The 24201-nt window shown below is 45.8% G+C and overlaps 1 protein-coding gene across 2 annotated transcripts in view; it reads right to left on the reverse strand.

The window, feature by feature from the left end:
• Nucleotides 1-24201, reverse strand: part of LOC135919777 (zinc finger and BTB domain-containing protein 14-like) — a 115159-nt gene extending 90958 nt beyond the window's left edge. For both annotated transcript variants that reach the window (XM_065453694.2, XM_065453693.2), the window contains exons 1-4: nt 24141-24201; nt 23643-23719; nt 4409-4604; nt 2897-2967 (exon numbers count right to left, since the gene is read on the reverse strand). In XM_065453694.2, the coding sequence (XP_065309766.1) occupies nt 2897-2967; nt 4409-4530 (193 nt within the window). In that variant the 5' untranslated portion in view covers nt 4531-4604; nt 23643-23719; nt 24141-24201. The remainder of the gene's footprint in view (nt 1-2896; nt 2968-4408; nt 4605-23642; nt 23720-24140) is intronic.

A 24201-nucleotide genomic window follows, 5' to 3' on the forward strand; every position in this document is an offset into this window, starting at 1 on the left:
TGTCCCAGAGATGAAGCTTCTGATTCAAATGAAAATTGTTTCGAAAGCTTGGGTGGTGCAGCGAAAGCACGGCTGCCTAATGATGCCACCAACCGCCATGTTGACACTATCATTACTATTGAACTCCAATAGCTACTACCTTGTATAAGTGAACGGGTTGTATGCAAAAGGGCACCTGCCGGTTCTGCATATTACGTATTCATTTCAAGCAGTAGACGGCTTGATCGGGTCGTGGACGGAGGAAAAGGTGACAAAACAAGTGTAAAAACTGCATTCAAGTTTGGCTACCCAGGAAAACCTTTTCGTGACGGGATAGATGCAAGCTTCAACCAATGGTGGATTATTCTGTAAGAGCCTGGCTATCCGATGCATATATTTACCTACCTCTGTAGCTGAAGATCCTAAGAATGCATTTTCAGTTATCAGTACATGTTTAGCTAATTATAAACAAAAAGTGGCTGGGATCCTCTGCACACTGGATACCTATCACACTGCTTAATGTAGGCCGCCGAATGCGCCTAAGCGAGGGTGGTGTTGCCTGCATCTGATAAGATGGGAAAGACGGGCCGAATTAGAAATAGACGAGGCAGTATCGTTGAACAATGTAACAGCAACAACTCTGTCACTTTGCGGTAAATATAATGAGCGCATGTTTTACAGAATACTAACAAGGCGGGGCTGGTTTTCCGTAAGGCAGACAGAGAGCTGTCTTAAAGGTCCCCTTACCAGGTTTGGTTGTCGTAAAGACACAAACGCACCTCTTAAGTGGTGGCTACCGCGTGTCGATTGTATAGGCGGCTGCGTGGCAGGGCATAGTTGAAATTTTCAACAGCAGGCCACGTGCCCTTCTTCTGGAAGGAGCCGCGCTTTCAAAGAGCCGGTTAAAGTCCCACGAACAAATGCATCTGTGTAATGCGAAGTCCTCGCAAAGGCACCGACCACTGCACGCGAATTTGGTTGATCATCCAATGACAGAATGCGCACAAACATGTAGCCCTACCACAAAAATGTATCGGAAAAAGGAATTGAGACACGGTTCGTCACGTCAACATGATGTAGGCCCTTTGCTACTGTTGGGGAGGAGGCAAGGAAGGAACGGTGCTTGAGGACGCCATTCGAGGCAGAGGGGGAGGGTGTCTGCAGACAGTGACACTCGCCTGTTTATGGCACAGTAGCAAGATCGCTCGATGTCACCTATGTTAGTGGCGGTGGTGAATAGTAGCAACAGGCGGGTTTAGCCTAGCGATCAAGGCCAGCCATTGATCCGCCCGAGCGCTTCTTACAATACCGCAGAAGGGTTTCCCCATGTGTTCATCAGACCAGTGCCCTGTGACTCGGAGGGAACACTTCTTTTTCCGGCAGCCCACCCTTCCATTGTCAGGAAAGTGCTTCCTGCCCTACTTGACTTTTGCTGTGACACGCAGCTGAGAGCGCGGCTGTAAGCCCCGCATTTCTTCTTCACCCCACTCGTTGTTTTTTTCCGCCTTCTTTTCCTTCTCTCCCTGATCTTTTTCTCCCCACTCCCCTTTCCCTGCGCAGTGCTGTTGAGGTGTCCTCCTCTGAGAGACAGTTACGGCACTGCACTTCTCTCTTCCACTCCTTCACAAGTCACTACACACGCACGCACGTGCACACACACACACACACACACACACACACACACACACACACACACCAGTCTCTCTTGAGAATTCGATAAGGAAATGTGAAGTATCTTCGCGGGCTATAACTGATCCCTCGTGAAATGTAAGGTGTTGCAGGCATGCACGCGGAAGGTCCTCTTTTTGCAGATTCTTCAGGAGAGCGCCCTTTTCATCTTGGAATTTCTGGCAGGACAACAAAAAGTGCTCAATGTCTCCTGTCTCGTTGCATGCCGTGCAGTTTGGAGAAATGGTTCGCCCCGTCTTAAATAACCAGGGCGGTGTACTGGCAGATCCTGTCCTTATTCGATATATAAGTGAGGCTTCCTCTCTGTGAAATCTGTTGGCCACGCAGAGCCTATGTGGTAGAACTCAAAGCGAGCCAAAGTGATTTCGAATGGCAGATTTTGTCAACTGATTACTCTTTGGAGCCTTGACTTTGGGAGGATTATTGAGCCCTGCGTATGCAAGTTCCTCAGCTTTTTCGTTGCCAGAGGTACCAATGTGTGAGGTAATCCACCGAAACTTTACTGTAAGACCTCCGTTGTTGAGTTCTTTCATGATGGCTAGTTATTTGCGTGGGAACTTGAGGGATGGGAGACCATGGTATAGTGGTTGTAACGTGGTCTTTGAGTCTGCAAGGACAACCACATTCTGCGGAGGCAAGGTCTTTAATTTGCGCACAGCAGAAGATATTGCTACGCCTTTCATAAGAGTCGAATGTCACCTATCCTCTCCCATAACGAATTCACTTAAGTAATTGTATTACCGAAAGGCTGCCTTGATGGCGCCTTGGCAATTTCCAGTGTATAAATGAAATTTGCAATGGCACCCGGCAAGAGGCACTTCAGTGACAGGATCCTCTAGCAAGCCTTTAACGCGAAGAATAAAACAGGCGGTTCCGTTGGCTTCGCATTGCAAAGCTCGTTACCCTGACCCCATTCCAACACGAAATGCAAGACAAATCGAGAAGCGTCGATTGCCTTTACGAATTAATTCATAACGTTTAAAATGAATTCATTCGAGACTTGAGTCACGTAGAATATTCGTATTGTTATATCTCTAAGCACTCAATTCATCTGCATGAATTTCACACTACGCCTGCATAAGCAGCAACCAACATGGTGACGCTAGTAAGGAGTCCGTTTGACCAATTAATGCACCGCCGTCATAATCGATGGAAATGCTGCCTCCTCTGTGGGTTGTTAAGCTTCTTCGCGAGTGGTATCGATAGTTAAAGGCCATGCCGTACATACCATTGACGTCAGTGGCATCGGTCTGGCTGTTCAACACCTCCCAAACGTCATTGATGTACTCGTCAACATACCTGGAATGAGACATACGTATTGGCCTTTGACCCTGCGCTCCTAGTTACGGCAGAATATATCTGAAGAATGTTTTGGGCAAACAGAATTAGGGACAAGAGAACTGCTGCTCATTAATGAAGGTTGTGCCTGCAATGTATGATTTTATCAGAATGATCACTTTCTGGCTGGCATAGGGTGAACGGCACGCTCTTAAATTGCGTAATTTCTTAAATCATGACATGAAGCATGAAATATAAGAAATCAACGAATGATGCTAGAGCCAAGTTAAGAAGGTGCTTAGCTGCAAGATTACGAGATAATTATGTAGTGCCATCCCCTCCGAGGCGCCTATTTTAGTCTACGCGCGTATAGCTCTTCTGCGTCATGCGAGTCAACTGGAAAGGTCTATTCATACACATTGCGACAGAACTGCCGCGCCAAGAGCGGTGTGCGTGAACGTTGCACGAGAGCTTAAAATTAGGCATTAGTTAACGGAAGGTTATGTTAGGTTTGGCTGCGTTATATTAGCTCTCCTACAAGGGCCGCGCCAGTCAGCCTGGTCGGTCACCCAGCCACGTCGGCAAAAGCTCTGACAGCCTGCGACCACGCATCTTCAGATTCGCGGTCGGCCACAGTTCTCGCCATTTCATGATTACATTCGCATGTTCTGTCAACGCAGACGTCGCGGCGTCCCTGTATCACTTTCCGATTTACCCGAACACGCCATAAAAATGAACACAACGTTCATTTCAAAGATATATGGCGTTTTTCTTCAAGCGAACCTTTTAGATCTCCTGGAAAACGAGTAACAGCAAAGAATTTCAGAATTGGGATCAGTTGGTCACACATGTCTTGCGTCGCTTTTTACAAAATAGGACTATTTGTGCGATGTTTCGTGAGGCTGCTGGAGTGTGCTCACTCGACCGCCAGAGGAAGTGTGACGTACTATGATATTTATATCCTTGTATTTCACGTTTCAAAAGCCCGATCTCGCTATGATGGCCTCTCGGAGGGATCACGGAATTTCCCCACCTGGGCTTCGGTAATGTGCACGCAAATCTAAGTAACGGAGCCTTTTCGCGCTTCACAACCACTGATGAAAGGCCACTGGGCTGAAACATTACCCGTGATGTCGAGCTAAGCAGCGCAACAACCCAGCCAATGGGCTACTGCTGCAAGTGTTCGATGCGGTGGTCAAACCCGATCTATAAAGATATATATATATATATATATATATATATATATATATATATATATATATATATATATATATATATATATATATATATATAATTTGCTTCCTGTAGGGGCACTTTTCGTTACGATGAGCATAAACACCGCAGCTACGCTGCCTGTAACTTATCCTCGAAAACGGCCACTTCGGTGGGGGAACATCTGCGTGCCACGTTGTTTCTGCGGCTTAAGATATCCAACGAAATTTTCACAAGCGGGAATACTCACGGGGGGTAATCGTCGGAAGTGCCTAAAGCACCCTCGCCGCCTTCACGGCTTGTACCAGCGGTTGCTTCGTCCATGAAGGCAAACGCGGGAGGCGTGTGTCCTCCATTTCCTTGTTCAGCCATGCCTGATCCTCATGCTCCGGAGTACTAGCGTCTTTCTGAGGCCGAAAGTTGTTGATTGATCGCGCATGCGCATTCTGCAGCAGGGATGAAAGAGAACCGATAAAACGTTGGGCATTTGGGCAACTCGAAGGAAATCGTAAAACCCATCTGTAAAATAGAGACGATAGAGTGCGCCACTATGTCGACGCTAAAGTGCTAATATTCTAACACTAGAAAAGGCGCTCCAGTGACCCGTGCTGCATTGACACTCAATGATCAAAGCAAATTTAAGTAAAGCCATCGTCCTGCCAAAAGCTGTAGACAGGAACTTGGGATTATTAATGTTTCTTTCTTTCAGGAGTAGTGCTAAGGCTTCCCCGGGAGATCTTGGCAGTCGTGGCGCACGTAGTGGATACATAGAATGCACCAAAGCCAACACGATGTTTGTCGGAGGGTGACTCAGAAAGACTTTTCCCCTTTATTTTATGCCAAATTACACCGCCAAATGTGAAGACAACATCTGTGAAGTCAACATTGGGGTTAGCCCTGGGTCTGTAGTTATTCGAGCGCCGATTGGCCTTAGACATCTAAGGCACGTAGAAGTGACGTCAGTGCTCTCTTTTAGCACAGGCTCACTTCTGCTCACCTCAGGGTGTTTTTTGTTGTACAGAGATACTTCACGTAATGCTACAGGATGGTTTCTTGCCAAAATGCCTCATCGCAAAAATATTTGCCACCCAACCGAGTTCGAGGAACATAACCGTAAGCATCCCTAGGCCACTTGCAGGATTGCGGCTCCAACACCACAGACCCCTCATGCCTCGTTGCGGGGGGGTGGCGAGGGGTGAGGGTGAAATTTGACTGTAGGACCAGCACTTTACGATGGCCAGGCCTAAGCCTGCCATAAGGGGACGTCGAGAGCTTGCCTCGCCGCCGTCTCACGGGCGTGCTGGGTCGCCCAAGTTTGGTCGTCGAGGGTGAAGCTTCGCAGAGCCTCATGCAACCTCGACGAGAGGGTCATGGTGTTCATGTCTGTGTACTGTACTAGGCACTCCCACAGCATATGCGGAAGTGTAGCCGGGTGAATACAACAGCACCAGCAGTTCAGGGTAGTGTAAACGTCTGGAAATATAAGGCGAAGGCAGACGGGTGAAGGGTACGTGTTCATTTGTAGCAGAGGCAAGGTGGTAGCCTTCGTTCGGCTAAATTTGGCGAGACGTGGGAAAAGGTTCGGCGACTAAAGTAAATGACCTTAACAAGATCGTTATAGGTGGTCAGATTGTTTCTGGTGTCCAGCGCGGTTGACTAGGCCTCGCGCAATGGAGTGGGTGACCTGGTGGAGATTGGGGAGGTGTTGGTGGACAGGGCCTGCATGGACCGGAATGCATGTAAGGGAGATCATGCAGTATGTAGAGTGTGGTGCCTGACAGAGGATGCGAAGAGCTTGGGGGAAAATACGGTCTTTGCAGAAGTTATTGACGGCTGAGCGAGGGTCACACTTGATGGTGTGACAGTGGGATCTAGAGTCGCCAGGGTGATGGCCACTTCTTCAGCTGTCTTGCCGCCTTGGAAAGAAAATTATTTACCGAACGTAAACAATAGATGCCCCGAACGAGCAAGTGACGTTACTTCACTATAATCAAATAATTCATCTACAACAAGCACTGTGTAGTTTCTGCTGCAGATGTGACCAGCTGGCACCGCCTTAGAGCGGTCACCGTTTTCGCTCCAGAAAGTAATATGGGTTGTGGCTGCCAGAATTTCCTTCTTCTAGTGCGAAAGGCCCTGCCGTCAATTTGCGTCGTCATCCACGCGGCACTGCTGCGTGAATTGCAAAAATCTTGCGCAAAGAATGGTAGTTTCCCATGCGTTTGCATAGCCACATTATTCTACTCGACAATCATAATCTCTCCATATTATCAGAGGCCGGGACAATCCTGAACGGAATGGTAAAATTTTGATACCTGAACCATGCAGACAGGACCTAATTTCTGAACAGTATGTTGCGGTACAAGTTTAATGCTTGACAGACACAGCTGCCGTAAGAAGAAAATTTTTAATATACGCGCACACGCGTATCACGGACAAGAGCAGGAATTTCTTGCGGCAATTAGAGCTGATAGCGCATCGAAGTTGACTACGTGGGGGAAATCGGTATATCAGACTCAAGAAGTGAATCTACAGGCACATTTAGCGAGCATTGCTCAACGAGGCCGTTTTGCGGTAAGAGCCAAACCATTGCCTCAGTAAATGCCCTCTTTGGTGAGACAGTTTTCGGAGTTCACTCAGGGGACGAGCTTGCTCGGTTTCTATAGCAAGTGTCTGTATATTCATGTTGATTCATCGGAAGATTCGTAAAACAACAAAATACACCTCTTGAAAACGTTGTCCATCCAGAAAACTTCGTCCTTCGTGGCTTAATGACGCCTTTCACCTCCTTGTCAAATGATGCGCCTTTCCTGGAAGAGGTCACCTTTTAGGCAATGCATGCGCACTCTGAAGTAAATAAACGCAAATTCGGTTTTCCGTTTTTTCTTCAGCTGTGTGTACCTCAAATAGGGGCGCTCTATTTAGATTCATGTTCTGCCGCTAAACTTACTATGATGAAAATTTATGCCGAAGCCCTCCGGACCGTTGTAAGTTAAAACTTGAAAGTATGTGGTGCCGCGAACGCGCGTACGGATTGAGGGCCGCGAAAGTGAGCTTCGCTAAAGATTTGTTTTTACGCTGGTAGCAAATCTTTATCGGAAGCAGCCTACGTTGTTGTGCCTACACGTTGTCAAAGATAAGCAAATGGAAAGAAAATTATGCTCATCTAGTACACAAGTTCGCATTGTGTAAGCACAGATGTGTACATGGAGAAGTATGAGACTCCAATGACAGGTGTAAGGTTGACTGTTTTTTTTTTCTCGTTTCATGCTTGTGCTCGTAGCGTAATGGAAACTGCACTGCGCATGCGCGCGAAGCGACGTGAAGCACGCGCCCATGCGGAAACACAGCAGCAGCTTCACTCAACAGCAATGCCCGGGATGGTTCGCCTAAAAAGCTTCCCTTTAAAAACAAAAAGACCACAATTGCATGGACTCACGCTGAACTGTCTTTCGATGTGGTTTAGTCTTCGTGAATGCCTACTTGGCCAGTGCTTGGACTTATACTACTGCTCCTGGACATGTGAGACGCGTTTTGCATGTTTCTGTGTTTTTCCATGTCCTACGCTACGAATGAAGAACACGTGCCAAGCCGTGGACGATGAAGCCAGGATGCTATCCTAGGGAGTGACGACGCCATACTCGTAAATCGTTTCACACTCAGCATCAGTAAAGTGGGTTGCTACATAACGGGATGAAATAAGTTAACAAGATCTGACATGCTGTTCAGCGAATGCTCGAAGGATCAAGTCTGGCTAGTTCGCCTGGCCGATGACGCCACCAAGACTCAAGGTCGGGCCGCTGCTGAGGAAGGGAGCCTCCGGTAGGGCTCGCCTCCCGGTCACCCGTCTGCCTTGACGCAAGCGAACTGGACCTTGAATAATGTTTTCCCTCTCTCTATCACCCTGATTCAATTGCAGGGCGCACGAACGATTGATTAAAAAGCTTTAGTTGATTAATGTGCAAGTAAGCCAGTTAAAAACGCGGCGAAATAAACATGCTGGAGGCAACAGAAGTGTTTTTCGAAGTTGAAAGAAGCTGTAATAGAGCTTAAGAAAAACTTAAAAATGGTTGAATTTTCGACATTGATCTACACACACGCTCGAAGTTTTCAACAAGAGTGTATGTGTGGTCTTCTAGGCTCCTGCTTCGGTTATTCACCAGGGTCTACGGATGAGTTTCCTGCCATTGTAAGCTTGTTATACCATACCAGACTTGCATCTCTTGTGTGCAGGACCATATGCCAGAAAGAAACTGCCCCAGCTTGTCCTGCAGCTTACCCTTGCGTCGGTCTATCCTTTGACTTACCTCCTTCAACTGGATAAAATTTTACGTGTTTTGGTAACGACGAAATTTGCAGAATGCTTTATTTGCTTTTCATACGTCTCTTCGCAGCCCTGGTTTCCTCACTTTCGGATGTATTTTATGGTGTCAGTAATAAAAGTGCTAAAGTATGCTATTGCGTCGTCTATGCTAACTTTGCTTATCTAATAACGAATTAGATATGTTGATTTCTTAAAGTACGACCAATTGGCCGAAGCCAGCTTCAACATAGGAATTTGCTGAGCACAGGCGTGCTGCTGCATCAAATTTGATGTCAGCGTGGAGTGGATATTGCCTAAAATATTATATAACATTCCTTTCCAAGTAGGGAAGAAGCCCAGACACGCCAAGCGCTGAATCAATAGAACAATACTAATTGTGTTATACTGTACAATAGATAGCCTCCTATTTATTAATCACTTACTGAAGGTTAAAAGAACTTCTTCCATGTGCTTGCCTTTCGCATTGCACCGAAGGTCTATCTATAAATTATTGAACATTCACCACCAGCATCCACTCACCGGCCATAAAATCTTATCTTTATCAATACGAAATTAGATTGAATGTGAATAGAAGGAATTGTAACGAATCCGTCATTTAAGATTACTTGTGCAGGCACTGGCTGGAAGGGTGTGTTAAGTTGTGGAATATAGGGGACAAAATTGTCTGCACAATTATTGCCACAGCAGCCAATGATGCCATGGCGTCGTCACGGTATGTTCAGAAGAGGGTCGATCACGGAACGTTGATTGGTCAGATTTTAAAAGCCTCTCCTGAACTCAAAAATACCTTAGGATTATGTTCAAATAATAGTTTTGCAAGGTAATGAAAGTTGTAATTAGATCCTTCCCATTGAAATGCATTATCCACAACACCATATTAGTACTAGTCGAAGGAAAGTGGTTAATGTGCCAAGGCACAATTCAAGTTTGTGTTCCCTACCCTTTGCCTTCACCTATAATCCTTTGTTCTTTTTTTGTTTTTGGCCGATCACGGGAATTATGCCGGTTATTCGGCACCAACGGCTCCAAATTTGTGTCCCTTGTCTTCTGGGAGGCGCTGAGTGCCCGCGCTTGCAGGCTGTTCGAGCTTTTCTCTGGCGTCGCCTGGTGATGGGAGGACATGTAGCCTGACGGTCCGGGAGTCGCCTAGGTCAATCGTTGTGAGTGAAGATTTAACTATCAGAGCAGATGGCTAGCTGCGCAGAGGCCAGGCAGGCAAAGTTGGCCTGTGCGGCATCCGCCCCCCACCCCCCTCGCTTACGATTCCTATCAGCAAAGGCTGCGTAGTGAAAAACTGGGTGCCTTTTATGGGCTTACTCAAGTGACGTACTCTCGTTGACATTGACGTTGACGGCCTTTTCCTTCTTTTTTCATTTTGCACGTGATCCTGGTTATGGTGCGTAGTCATGATCGCAGATCAGTTCTTGCAATGGGGTGTGTCAGCACACTGGTCCGAGGGGTGGTTTTGCACACCACGTTTTGCTCAAGTCAGCTGGCGACTGAAGCAATATTTATACGCGCGCGCTTTTTATGCATCAGTGTTGTAAGCTGGTGATCGGAATAACTCCAAGTGGTCAGCATCTCGTACTCTTGTTTGTCACGAAACAAGAGCAGGAGGTATTCGCTGAGCATATTTAGCACCTTATAGCTCCCGTCTAAGGTGTAAGTAAAGAATTGCCAGCAACAAAAGCAGAAAGTGTTCTTGCTTGGTTTTTGAGTTGTATCGCAGTTTGCTACATAGAAACGGTGGAAAGTCTTTCTACCGAGTGGAAAAATTGGTAAGCCTCCATCGGTGCCTGAAGTTATTTGGAGATTTACGGAAGTGAAGGAGAAGATGGGGTTCTCATAGCCTTCTATTGTGTTTATATTGCAATGAATATGAGACGTTGCAGGACTTTACATATAACAATGCATACGTGAGCCGTACAAACAAATTGAAAATTAGGAGTTGTTACGACTAAAAATAAGTACGTGAGAAAAGAAAAATGCTATCGAAGAAACGGAGAGAAAAAGGCGAATGCCGAATTTTGTCGGATGGGTCACTCGGGGTGTATGAAAAATCCAAGCCAATAACGTGGAGGGCATCCTGCGAAGAACAGTAAAAGGCCTTGGCACTGTCCTAAACGTCCTAAATGTCCTAATCGTCTTTCGTTCGGACACGGCTAAGCCGCGCACGGTAAGGTAACGAACGATCCGACCTCAATCTAAGACCCCCAACTGCATGGGAATGGCAGCGTCGCGTAAACACAGTGGAATGTATATTGATATATAATGTATTAAAATACTTTTTTGTATTTCTTGAAGACTATCGAGATGTGACGACTGGGTGGCTTTTGACTATAATTCTAGCTTTCCAAGAGGTCCTGAGGGAATGCGCCACCTCGCGGTTGCCTTACGTGATTCGGCGATGAGGGAATATGCATATTTTCTGGCGCTTTTTATTTACACTTAGAGCTATTGCGTGAGCATGTGCAATTGCCATAGTTTTAGTTTTTGTGAACTGACGGCCTGCTACTCGCCCCTTTATCTTGTATCGCACAACTGGAAAGCACATGTCTGGGAACGCCTACTACCCAGTGAGGGCCAATTGGCAAGCAATGCTCATTTCTCGTTACTTATAATGCGTTGATTAGAAAAAAAATCTTGATATCGACGCCTTTAAGTGGCGACGTAACTATTCACATACCCAAGCAAAGCCCCGTTTCACGCGTTATCTCGAGATTAAACATGCTTGCCACATCTCCGTGAATTGTGCAAAAAATTGTAAGAAGCCTACTTAACCGCCTCCTTTCCTTTCTTGTCTGCCTCCACCTATATTGTCTCTTGTCACAATGTGCTAAAGTATTCTGCTATTCGTGCCAAATGAGACGTGAACAGCGGAGTGCGTTTCTAAAGCGTAACTCAAAGTTTAGTGTGCACAAATTGCCAATTACTAGCATTGACAGAAATATCCGGTTTGATCTCACCAGGCGATGATGCTCGCCTTATACTGCGATATTTTGTCTTCTGCTTTCTTTCTCCTTATTTCAAAGGGAGAAAACGAAAATCGCAGACAACAGATGCAAAAATATTGCGGTATTGGGTGAGCACCGTCGCATAATCCAGTAAAACCCGACGCGCAAGCCTGTCAGTGGTGATAACTATCCCACGGCATGCACATTACCTTCTGTTATGCTTCGGTCACGTGATCCGCTGCTCGAGCAGCGGATCACGTTTCACGATCACGATCCTGTTTCGTTTGGTACAGATAGTACATCGGCAAGGAAATTAATGCGCATCAACACAGATACAGTCCACCTGAATAAGGTTTTTACAGTGCAGCTGTTACCGGCTCGCTGGTTTTCTGTTGACGTACGCAGCTTCGCCAAGTTGTGGGAGAGCTTGCTCAGAGAGAATGAAATCAGAGTATAAGAAATAGCTTCGCGCAGCATAGCGACGCGGCGAGGGCCGGCGGAGCCTAGCGATGGAGAAAGAGCGGCGTGATGGGGACACAGGTGGCGTGACGTCTTTGCTCTCAGATTTAAAGAAAACAAAAACGAAAAACCACGTGCTCGTTTGGTTCGACGCTTCGCCGTTCTCCCTCACGGGTTGCAGAATCAAGCGTCCTCCCTTTCTTTAGATCACTATTGTCCTCGCTTCGGCGTACTTCAAAAAGCTACCAGGTACACGGCGTCAGAGCTAGCATGCATCAGAGTTAAGGGTCGGTGGTGCAGCGTCTGGCAGACGACACCTACACATATGGCACCTAAGCAAATCGCTTCTGCAGCGGCAGGCGCCTGCAATGGCGCACCGTCCCAACCGAAACGTCCCACTGAAGAACACGGCATCAATTTTTCTGTATCCTTAGCTTCGCTCAGCTTCGCTGGTCCGCGATGTTTGCGATAACAGAGCAACGCACAATTTTCTTTTACTGTCGACGAAAGTTTCACAAGGACGCGGTCTAGCCTTCGACATTTCCACGTTGAAACGACCACGAAAAACACAGTAGCATGAACCACGAGTAAACCACCAGTTTATTCAGCGAAACTATGCCCGCAAAACAAGTTACACTCGGGCTGAATAATAGCAGCGAGCACATGCCTAAACCGTCGGAAAACTCATCTGCGGCTCAAGCGAGTCTGGTATTTATAACTGCGTAGTCGAAGAGAGAGAGAGAAAGCAAGGACAGGAAAGGCAGGGAGGTCAACCAGAAGAGTATCCGGTTTGCTACTCTACACTGGGTGTGGGGGAAAGGGGAATAGATAGAAGAAGAAAGGGAGAAAGTAAGCACAGAGTACGACACTATGCACGGGGACACTATAAACGGTCTCTTAAACCGGTGTTGTTGGAGAAGTATGGGAGAGGCCTTTGGCCTGCAGTGGGCGTAAACAGGCTGATGATGATGATGATGCTGAAACCGGTGTACCGCAAGTATTGCAGTAATGCACGATTAGCTTTTTGTGCCAGTGACGGGTGTGGCCACGGTCGAAGATTCCAGACTAATTGCATGGGCTCAAGCGCCTTACACTATGCGGAACACTATTCTTGTCACGTTTGCAATCGGATTGCAGAAGGTTCCACTATAAATTAAACAGCAGACAAAATCAGTGAGGATGACCCAGAAGGTTCCGATACATGCAAGGACGTCATGCGCGGAGTGATAACACTTTAGGCGCTGAAACGCGTTTACCGCAAAAAGATAGAAAGCACACGTGTCAATGCGCCTACCTAAAAAAGTATCGTGCCCGGGCAACGAGCACCAAACGATAGCGAAGGCCAAAGATACACGTAGTAAGCAAAATTAAAGCAATGTAATCATGGTTCGTTATCTACAGTAAAACCGCTTACTGTCGCAAAAGTTGGACTGCTTAAGGGCATGTTGCGGGCTTACGGGCCATGCGCACATTCCCTGTATTTTCATGTCGAGTCCGAAATAACATAGCTTCTCACTTAGTCCACGTCGGCTTATAAGGCTGCAAACCCAATCATAGTGGTGGCCTGGTATTCGACGAAGCGTGGTGGAAGATTGTAGCGTTGTCTGACCATCCTTGGCTGGTGCTTGATGCGCAGGCGGGCGAGTTGTCCTGATCCTGCGACACAAGGGTGATTCTGCGACGCAAGGGTGTCTAGCACCTGTTGCGTTCGACGTGCGTGCTCATTGCAGTCGTCCTTGTCAGGTGGCCTCCAGATGCTAGGACTGCGGTTCGTTGCCATGTCGACATAACTGTCATTGACTGTGCGGTTAAGGATTCATAAATGACGGAGTAGTCAGGTCCTCTGTCCACTAATGCCGCCACTGCCTGGCGACACCGTCGATGTTGATGGTTCATAGTCTTACCTTAGTTATTTCGAGGTGTCTCACTATGGCTCCGTGACACTTTCCCACTGCTTCGGGGCGTCGTCAGGCATCCTTTAACGAGCGTGGTTTTTTTCTTCGAAGCTTCGTAGAAATTGCAGCGCGTCGTTCCTTCGTCGTGAAGACTGATTTTGTGTTGGCGGCGGAGGACCTTCGACACTTCAGTAAACAGAAACCGCACCACCGCAAGCTGCTGTGTTTGGTTTAACGGATACGGACCCACATATCGGCCATGTATAGCCGCAGTTTATCCTCGGTGCTCCAGTGAGAGGCAGTGCCTCGGCGACAGCGATCGAGAAAGTCGTTGGTGTTTCCATTCAGTTGAAGCGAAACAGTGAGAAATTTTACGCGGCTGTTCGTCTTCCTGTGAACGCAAACAGTTGACTGCACAACCTTTCAGTAGCATCTCATGGTATGGGTATAGGCAATTCATGTGTCCGGCTTTTACCGCAGAGCGAGCAGTTCCAAGGTGCGGGCGCGAAGGGGGACCGAGACGCCTGAAGACGGTGACGTAGGCCATCACTCCAGTCTTCAGCTGCGGCAATTCAGTAACCGCGCATGGCTGCTGGAACTCCTCGCAGACGACGTCAACAATTAAGGCGACTTCAGGCTGCGTCGAAGAGAACATTTTAAGTAGTCCTTCGCGTTCAAATGTTTCGGTGGTATGTCGGAGTTCGTCGGAGCCTAATGCTAGAATTTTTCACCTCGGCGAGGGCACTAGTCAACAATGTTGCGAGTGCGCTTTTCCAACGTCTTTTCAATGCCCGTTGCTTCCGCTAGGAATTTCGCAATGGTCTTGGGCGGTTTACATATCCGACGTAAATCACTTGCTTCAAAACCGCAGATGAGGAAAAACTCTAATCTCTGCCATGTGCGGGTCGACGTGGCTGAATTAAGGGTTGATTTCTGCTCCGAAATCACGGTGCTCTCATTAAACCTAGGCCCGCTCCTTAAGCATGACGCTCGCGAATGTTTGTAGAAATGTAATTGGTGAAATAGTGTAAAAACTTAAGCTGTGAAAGGGCTGCTTTTCACGCTTTCAATTGTTAAACATAGCGGTTCTTGAGTAGGTTTCTGGCCAGCTTCTCAGATTTCCAAACAGTGATCCGTGAATGAGTGCCCGTGTCACCTGCAGCTCACGTCGCTGCAGGTGACACGGGCACTCTCAATATGCCAGTTATCTGGGCCACCAGGTTCCTAGTCTTCTCGAGGAGAGTTCAAGTACTCGGGCGGTAGTCGTAGCCTGCGGCTATCTCCCTCGCCCCTAATGACGTTCACGTTATTTCTATGGTAGGGTTGATTCTGTTTCCATGAAGCACCTCTACCAGATGTCACGTTGTAGTGATGGTGAACAACACAGTCAGAAGAACCGTGAGTCATGAAAGAATCTTTATTGGGCGTACCTCTGAACCAAGGAAACAAGCTACAGTCGGGCAGAACGATATTCATTCATATATACCCTAAAGGCCCGTTCGGGCATTACATAGGGGGGGGGGGAGCCAGTTACAATTACAAAACGTGTAGAAAAAGTACATTGGTAAGATACAGTAACAGTGACATAATTATATACAGAAAGAATAACATACGCAAGTAGGCACTCAATACAGAAATAATAACACATTTAGGAAAACCTTCAACTTGTTAACAAAAACATCATGGTTAATGGCAGATACAATGTCCCTCGGTAGTCTATTCCAATGATATATTGCCAAAAGTAATGGTGAATGACGGTACAGATTAGTGCGAGCAAAAAGGGGTTGCACTTTAAATGGATGATCAAAACGCTGAAAAATAGTATGAGCTGCATTGATGCAAGATTCGTGGAACGCGGATCTACTATGATAAAGCGCGTGAAAATGTGATAACAAATTTATTAGTCGGCGGTTTTGAAGAGAGGGCAATGAAAGTGATTCCTTGATGTCCGTAACAGTGTAGTTTCGCGAGTATTTTTTTGTTATATACCTTGCTGCTTTATTTTGTAATGCTTCGAGTTGATCAATCAGATAGGTCTGATGCGGATTCCAAATAATGGATGCGTACTCTACCTTTGAACGAACAAGTGTAGTGTATGCTAATAACTTAACTAAGTGCCGGGCACATGATTTGATCGTTGAACAAATGATTTGCCATTAACGAGTATCGGCTATTCTCACTTTTTTTTTCGTAATAGATTCCAGCCTTATCATTGGCGCTCGCGTGTCTTCCAGAATGCGCAACTGTATTCGACTTACGCGTGCAATTTGATTACAAAACGCTCCACTATTGCAGAATGTTCTGATACATGCTGGTGTCTCATGCCCTGAGCTGTAAATTAGCATTTGTTATTCGGTGAGACGCGTATATTGAAGAAAGAAGTACGCGGGTCAATAATTAACTAAAAACTATCTGAGTTGTCCTATCATTGCTCGCAGGGACACGTTTGTCAGATCATGCTAAAAAATTCCACTGCTGTCGTTAGAGCGCAGGGAAAGTCAAAAGAGATGACTTCCGAGTGAATAAGAAACTGTACATTGAAACTGATGGAGGTTACACCTCATCACCACAATACTTAAAATATTCACTCTGGAAGAAGATGTATAGCTAGGGTCCAAATGATTTGAGTCGAATAAAGTCTCCCATTTGTCAGCAGTATGATAAAGAATAAAAATTTTCGTTAATAATTCAGGAGCCAGAGAGAACCAAAACATCACGCACATTGAATAATTTGTAAGGGAAACAAATTTTCCCATGGCTGTGTCCATATATTGTAAAAGCTGTCCCAGAAAGGCAGCAAGGCCGAAGGACCTCAATATTTAGAGATTAGTTTTAGTTGACAAGAATGCAGTGCCTTCTCTTTTAATGGGTTCCTCATGTGAAGTACTCCCTTCCATTCGCACTGCAGAATCCTCAAAGCACGGTTAGCTAAACCTTGATTACTAGTACACTGTAAAAACGCTTGCACAAAACTACACGAGGTTTCAAGGATCCTGTGCGAACATTCAACCTTCTAGTTATGCCAACACAAAGCTGCAGCGCAGTATGGTTTGGCTAGAAATGAGTTGGCTAAAGCTACGTTGGCGAACAACATAGTTTTGCAAACAGTGAGCTCTGCACAGGATCTGCAGTATACATCGACATTGAAGCATACCAAATTCTGGCGGAGGCGACGTTTTGTCACGTAATTTAGAAAAATCTAGTGGCATCCTTTACGTCTCGCATTTCACTCAGCCCTTTAAGCATGCAAAGACACGATACGTTCGGTTAGTTTGTGGTCAGTGTGGGAGAATGTCAGCGTTATTTTTCTGCTTCATGGTCCCGTTCCTATGCAAAACACGTAGGTGATCTACTTCCCTTCTGCACTAGTCACACTGCCCTAGTCACACTGCACTAGTCACTGCCCACCCGTATGCGTCACGTGATCTGCAACCAGTTGAGCTGCATGTCTAAACGAAACTCCACACAATTCGCACCAAATATTCTTGCAGAGATGTGCGTCGAGGTTTTCTTTCATTGCAAACCGAAATCCACGCTGCTAGGAATCGTGCGGCTATTTACCCTCTTGAATTCTTTTGCGGTGTCTGCTCAAAGATGAGTTATACTTAAATGACTGATTACATATGTCGCAAATAAAAGGTCTGTCGTCACTGTGCGACATAAGATGAGCTTTAAGGTCCGCTTTCCTTTTGAATGGTCTAGTACAATATTGGCAGATATGGGGTTTCAATCCCGTGTGAATTAGTTGATGCCTATGGAAACTGTCACTGCGCGCGAACGATTTATGACATATTTCGCACTTGTAGGGTCTTTCTCCTGTATGCGTCCGGTGATGTACGGTTAGAGTAGCAGCGCTACTTAGCAATTTACCACATGTTTCGCATTTGTGGTTCGACTTGTCGACAGGCGATCGATCGCGTGCTCTGAACATGGGCCCTGTGCCTCCCGTAGGTTCGTTGGGTTGCCCGTGTGAGGCATGCCTTCTGCTGGAAACCTTTCTACTAGCACCGCAGGACCCTTGCTGTTCTCTTCCTCCGGTTTCAGTAGCATTCCTGCAAGGATATGTACAATTTAACTCAAGATGGCCGACTTTCTTGTGGGATGGCAAAAACAGGTTTTGACCCAATGATAGTTTGGCAAAGTAAAGCATACAATTATGGTAAGGTGACTCGCTCAACATGAGCGCTAAGTTCCTGCATTGGTATTTAGCGCTCGATTTGGGCTGTTGATTGTCAGAAATTGAACACTGGTGCTGTCAGTGGCCTGTGATGCTGAACAGTAAATTAAAAACTTTTCTCGTTCGAGATGCAAGCATAACGGAAGCATTTCATTATCTCATGCATCATGTATATTCTACATGAAACAGGCGAAGGAGAGTACAAATGTCTGTGAGTGATGCTAAGTAAGACAGTAAGGAAGAAAGATGAGACTAGTGGCTGTGAAAAAAAGCACATCACTTTTTTTCAGAAAAACTTTGCATCTTCGGTTTTGTATCGCATACCTCTCTCATGCGGACAGTGAAATATCGGCCAGACAGGTCATTGCAATAATGACCGCATGCGTCATCATCATCATCATCATCAGCCTGGTTACGCCCACTGCAGGGCAAAGGCCTCTCCCATACTTCTCCAACAACCCCGGTCATGTACTAATTGTGGCCATGCCCTGCCTACAAACTTCTTAATCTCATCCGCCCACCTAACTTTCTGCCTCCCCCTGCTACGCTTCCCTTCCCTTGGGATCCAATCCGTAACCCTTAATGACCATCGGTTATCTTCCCTCCTCATTACATGTCCTGCCCATGCCCATTTCTATTTCTTGATTTCAACTAAGATGTCATTAACTCGCGTTTCTTCCCTCACCCAATCTGCTCTTTTCTTATCCCTTAACGTTACACCTATCATTCTTCTTTCCATAGCTCGTTGCGTCGTCCTCAATTTGAGTAGAACCCTTTTCGTAAGCCTCCAGGTTTCTGCCCTGTAGGTGAGTACTGGTAAGACACAGCTATTATGTACTTTTCTCTTAAGGGATAATGGCAACCTGCTGTTCATGATCTGTGAATGCCTGCCAAATGCACCCCAGCCCATACTTATTCTTCTGATTATTTCCGTCTCATGATCCGGATCCGCCGTCACTACCTGCCCTAAGTAGATGTATTCCCTTACGACTTCCAGTGCCTCGCTGCGTATTGTAAATTGCTGTTCTCTTCCGAGACTGTTAAGCATTACTTTAGTTTTCTGCAGATTAATTTTTAGACCCACTCTTCTGCTTTGCCTCTCCAGGTCAGTGAGCATGCATTGCAATTGGTCCCCTGAGTTACTAAGCAAGGCAATATCATCAGCGAATCGCAAGTTACTAAGGTATTCTCCATTAACTTTTATCCCCAATTCTTCCCAATCCAGCTCTCTGAATATCTCCTGTAAACACGCTGTGAATAGCATTGGAGATATCGTATCTCCCTGCCTGACGCCTTTCTTTATTGGGATTTTGTTGCTTGCTTTATGGAGGACTATGGTGGCTGTGGAGCCGCTATAGATATCTTTCAGTATTTTTACATACGGCTCGTCTACACCCTGATTCCGTAATGCCTCCATGACTGCTGAGGTTTCGACAGAATCAAACGCTTTCTCGTAATCAATGAAAGCTATATATAAGGGTTGGTTATATTCCGCACATTTCTCTATCACCTGATTTATAGTGTGAATATGATCTATTGCTGAGTTGACCGCATGCGTGACCATCGCTATTTGCTACGTACAGGTACAGGAGAGAACTTGCCATTGCATTGCAAGAAGCACGAATGCCGACCTTTTTTTCATAGTTTATCGATAGTGGGTAGAGAGCACTGCAAACTGGAAAGAGAAATTTGCGAAGCGTTCCACATGAAAAAGTTGGGCGCGCATACTTGTGTGAGTGATCCTTCGGTTCAAATCAATGATAAAGAACTGCAATTTCGAAATTTATCATGTCAGTCCACGTGTTGTTGCCTTTGTCGGGAAGGGGTGTGATTTCGCTTTTGTGTACGTGTACAACTTTTTTTGATAATTCACTACAAACCTTGTCATCGTTCTTGGGTGTATACACATGCGTGGCGGTGATTTGTGGAATGCTTTCACAAAAAACTTCAGTTGCAAGTCCAGCGTTGTCCTCTCTGTTTCTACTTGTGCTCGCTTTCATACTTGCAGGAAACCATTGTACGTTCACAAAGATGTAACTTTGTTCCTTGAATTTCTCAACGCCTTCCTAAGTATATGACGAATCTAAAATGTAACAGCTTCGGTTCCGATATTATGACATTCCTTTAAATTCCACAAGCTTGAATACTCGTACAGGGTGTTGCCGAGCACATGCATTTCTCTCCAAATGTACCTAGGTAGTAGACCCTGAGGTAAAGGTTTTTGTTTACCCCGACAGCATATTGTCTAAACACCAGTTAATATTTGGCATTTAAGTCATCTGGACTTTTAGCCCTCGTGCAAATGCGTCAGTGGAAGCTTAATTCTTGTAGTAATTTTACAGGATAACAGGTAAACCCTGTTTCATTTTATGAGCCTCGACTCGGATGAGCATATTACCTTCACAATCTTTACATATTCCATAATTGGCAGCAAACCTGCAACTCTACCGCACATTGCGGCATGTTAACAGGATGGAAAATCGGGTGAGCCTGTATAGCTTCGTGGTTGAGGCATCGGGTGTGCACATTTCCGTGTGATGTACGGTCGCGCTGTTGGAACCGTAAAGTTAGTCAAGGCCAGCCGCTTCGGCCGAATGCTCAAAACTGCTGATGCAGTACCTGTTTCAGACATCAGAACTAGGTCTTTCAAGGAGAAATTGCCGAGTAGGGGCATAATATTACTTGGGTAGCCATTCCTGTCATCTCTGAGTTGCATTTAAAGAAAGTTTTTCTAAATGTGAACTTACGTGGCGCCGTCTTCAGACTTGGCTGATGCTTCCTCTATGCCAGCGTGACATGTGCTGGGCCTCACGTTATTGATGCTCCTGATGGAGTCCATTTGCTGGTAACGTGTGTCGCCATTGTCAGTGACACCTATACGGCATAAAAGTATAGTAAAGGTGTTCATTCGCCGTGGTGCAAGGGCAATTCTTCGGAATGGATATTCCATACTTATGGTGGAAGGCAAGAAGCTTTTAGCGGTCGACAATCTTTACTACGGTGCTTCCATACGCAGTGCTTTATCTGTGTCTTGAATTCAGGAGAACATTCATTTGGGCTAGATGGTGCATACTTGAATTAGGAAGGAACAGCGCCAACTAAGACGATCACAAGAGGGGAGAACGACACAGGACAAGCGCCATCCTGTGTCGTTCTCCCTGTGTCGATTGGCGCTTGTCCTGTGTCGTTCTCCCCTCTTGTGATCGTCTTAGTTGGCGCTGTTCCTTCCTAATTCAAGTGTGTCTTGAATGCATGCAAGAACTTCGTGGCGATGGGTGAGCCGTGCACGATCAAGATTGTGTAGTGTTGGATTCTTCTGACGCTTATCACGCTTTATCTCAAACCACGGGCAGAACGCGAGTGTGGTAAATATGAAAACAACATCTCAGTTCCTTGTGCGTGTAACCCTTGACCCAATATATTTGTTGTGCTATCCGGTAATAAGCACATTAGATGCCTCACGAAGTTATTTATTATTCATTTTTTGCGAGCAGCAGGCATAGCCTGACGCTGACGAATACAATGCAAATTTAGAGGACGCATTTCTACCGATGGATTAAGCATTGTTCTTTGACGTATGCCCTTAATTTATTGGCTTTCTATGACGTAGGTGCGTAATCGAAATACGTACTCACCTTTCAGAAAGTGGTTATCTGAACCCGTTTAGGAGAGTCTTGTATAGAGAAGCACATAAGTACCGGTTGTATGTACCGGTTGTAAGTACTGCACGTTTCCCAGCTCATTACGAGCGCTAAAACGGCTGTACTTAGCAATGTTCCTGTGTAGCTCATCAATAGACTATAGAACAGCTTTCAAAAAGATAACTCACGGCGCATATATAGGAGTCGTATTGCAGAAAGTGCATTAGCTTGGAAGGAAATGCGGATGTGGTTATTCACGGGGCAATATGTAACTAAACTATGCAAGGAAAGCCTCGAAGGACGTTAAAAGTGTTGACTGTGTGGATAGTGCTGCAAGTATCGTAGCTAGGTGCACGTATCTTATATAACGGCGCAGCAATTGCGTAATAGAAAGGAACACGGGAGAGACCTAAGAGGCGGAAATTACGGCATAAAACTCTCAGGATGACCATCTACGCTACTGCAACTAGCATTGAAACTCCAAGGACAGGTCGAATTTTTGGATGCACTTTTGTTTACAATATCAAGGGGGGGAGGGTTGAGTTGACTAAGAGAGTTTATGGCATCATTGCACCCACATGTCTTAGTGCCTATGCCTTCGTACGCCTAGGAAAACATTAAACGCGGATTCCCAACCACCGGAACTAAAGATTCTAGTTGTATCTTTGACATCGAATGAACTACAGTGTGGTAGCAAAGGCGTAAATTAAAGAACTCAATTTTATTGTCTGGAATTCTCAACTTTATTTGTCGCACCATTAAAGTCGCACCATTCGTGTCGCCTGCGAAATAGGTTGTGCGGATACTGGCAGTACGAATAATGGATGATGTATCCAAGGAAAGCTAATCACCTTACAAAAAAAGTATATTCAATTTGGAAGACCGGTGTTTTAGTATGGCGTAGATTTTCTTCTTAACAAAGCTTTATGATTTTGAAGTAGTGGCCCACTGATTGTAAATCATTCGGTAAAGTGATTGTTACTCTGTCACTACGAATAGTGTTTACGCTTGAGGTGCCCATTGCTTAGCTATTTGGTAATGATTTGTTGCAACAGAGCGCAAACAACTACCCAAGAATTTTCTATCTCCTTGCATTGCATTTTCATTATATATTTAGTATTGCTTATGCTGCGGCTGTGAATTGCTTCGTATGAAATAACGAAGAGTTTCAATATAAGCTGTTTTGGGTGCATGCCGCAAATTGTACGCTGTAACGTCCACATTCGGCCGCAGCGAGATATGTCTGCTGCTCGTAACATACTATTGATGAGGCATTTTCACACCCTGCCTTAAAGGTACCAGCACTGTTAAAACATTTGAAACGTCCAAATAATTGCACATTACCCACGTAATTCGGATCAAGGCACTTGCTTTGTAAACCAGCGTGATCGGTTTAAGGAAAACATTGTCCCGATGTTAGTAAGTCAAACCCACCGAGAGTATGCTTGGCGAATAAAATTGTAGACCGACGAGTCATGCGATGATTCCATTTACGAGTGAATTTATTATTGCATGGAATGTACAGTCGCCCAAATCTTTAACTGGTGTGCGGGAGCGGCGACTTTTCCGTGCGTCAGCGCCGTTTGACGCGGCGAGGCTGGAAACAGCCTAGTAGACGATGGGCCCAGCTGAGCGCGCTTTGTCCGCATGCGCTTAGCCTCAGACTGTTTCCAGCCTCGCCCCGTCAAACGGCGCTGACGCACGGAAAAGTCGCCGCTCCCGCACACCAGTTAAAGATTTGGGCGACTGTACAGTCTCGGCTTCTGCCCTCATCGTCTAGGAGCGTGCTTTATCGGCGCCCCAATACAAGAACACATTCATTGAAAACTTCTGCTGAATAGGTTATGTATGAATGCGGATATTATCAGATAAGCACAAATTTCTTAGGACAGTCATAAGCCGGCTCATGCGGAAACCGTCTTGGCAAGGCTAGTCAAATGCATCTTTATACGCAATAAATGTACCGCTACCATTGTAACCATTAGGGCTATTTGCCATATTTGAGGAAAAGGCGAGTGACAATTGCCTACGTACCGTCGACGTTGCAAATCTCTTTGGTCGTGGGCGTGTGCTGCGTGTTCCTCGGATAGCGCAAGGCGTCGTCAGAAATCCTAGAAATAATTTAAAAAATTCGTCAGACAGTTACTAGCTGTGACTAAAAAAAGAGGTGAAATTGTATTTAATTTCTACCCGGGACTTCAAGCTATAGCACCCCATCGCGTGTGTGGAGTACAGTACATATACATCAGTGAAAAGTATTTTCTTCTGTAAGTATACGTTCGCTTCATGTTTTGAAAAATCTTATCCTGAGCGCTAAGTAGCTTACTTTGCGCTAAACGTGGCAATATTTTCGCACCGCCCTCACGTCAACGCGTCTTGATCTAAGAATGCTTTCGATGTAAAAGCTCAAGCTGGCTGTATATAAGAGCCATTTTAGGTGGGAACCAATATGCAGATGTTAAGGCGTATTATATGGGTCGGGCCTAAGCGTAACAGTATTCAACGAAAAAATTGACAAGTGGTAAAGCTCACGTTCTGTAGGCGCCCAATGTAGATGAAGCGCCCTGGGTACCGTCACGGCTAGTACTCTGTG

Source organism: Dermacentor albipictus, chromosome 9, assembly GCF_038994185.2.
Source record: "Dermacentor albipictus isolate Rhodes 1998 colony chromosome 9, USDA_Dalb.pri_finalv2, whole genome shotgun sequence".
Lineage (NCBI taxonomy): Eukaryota > Metazoa > Arthropoda > Arachnida > Ixodida > Ixodidae > Dermacentor > Dermacentor albipictus.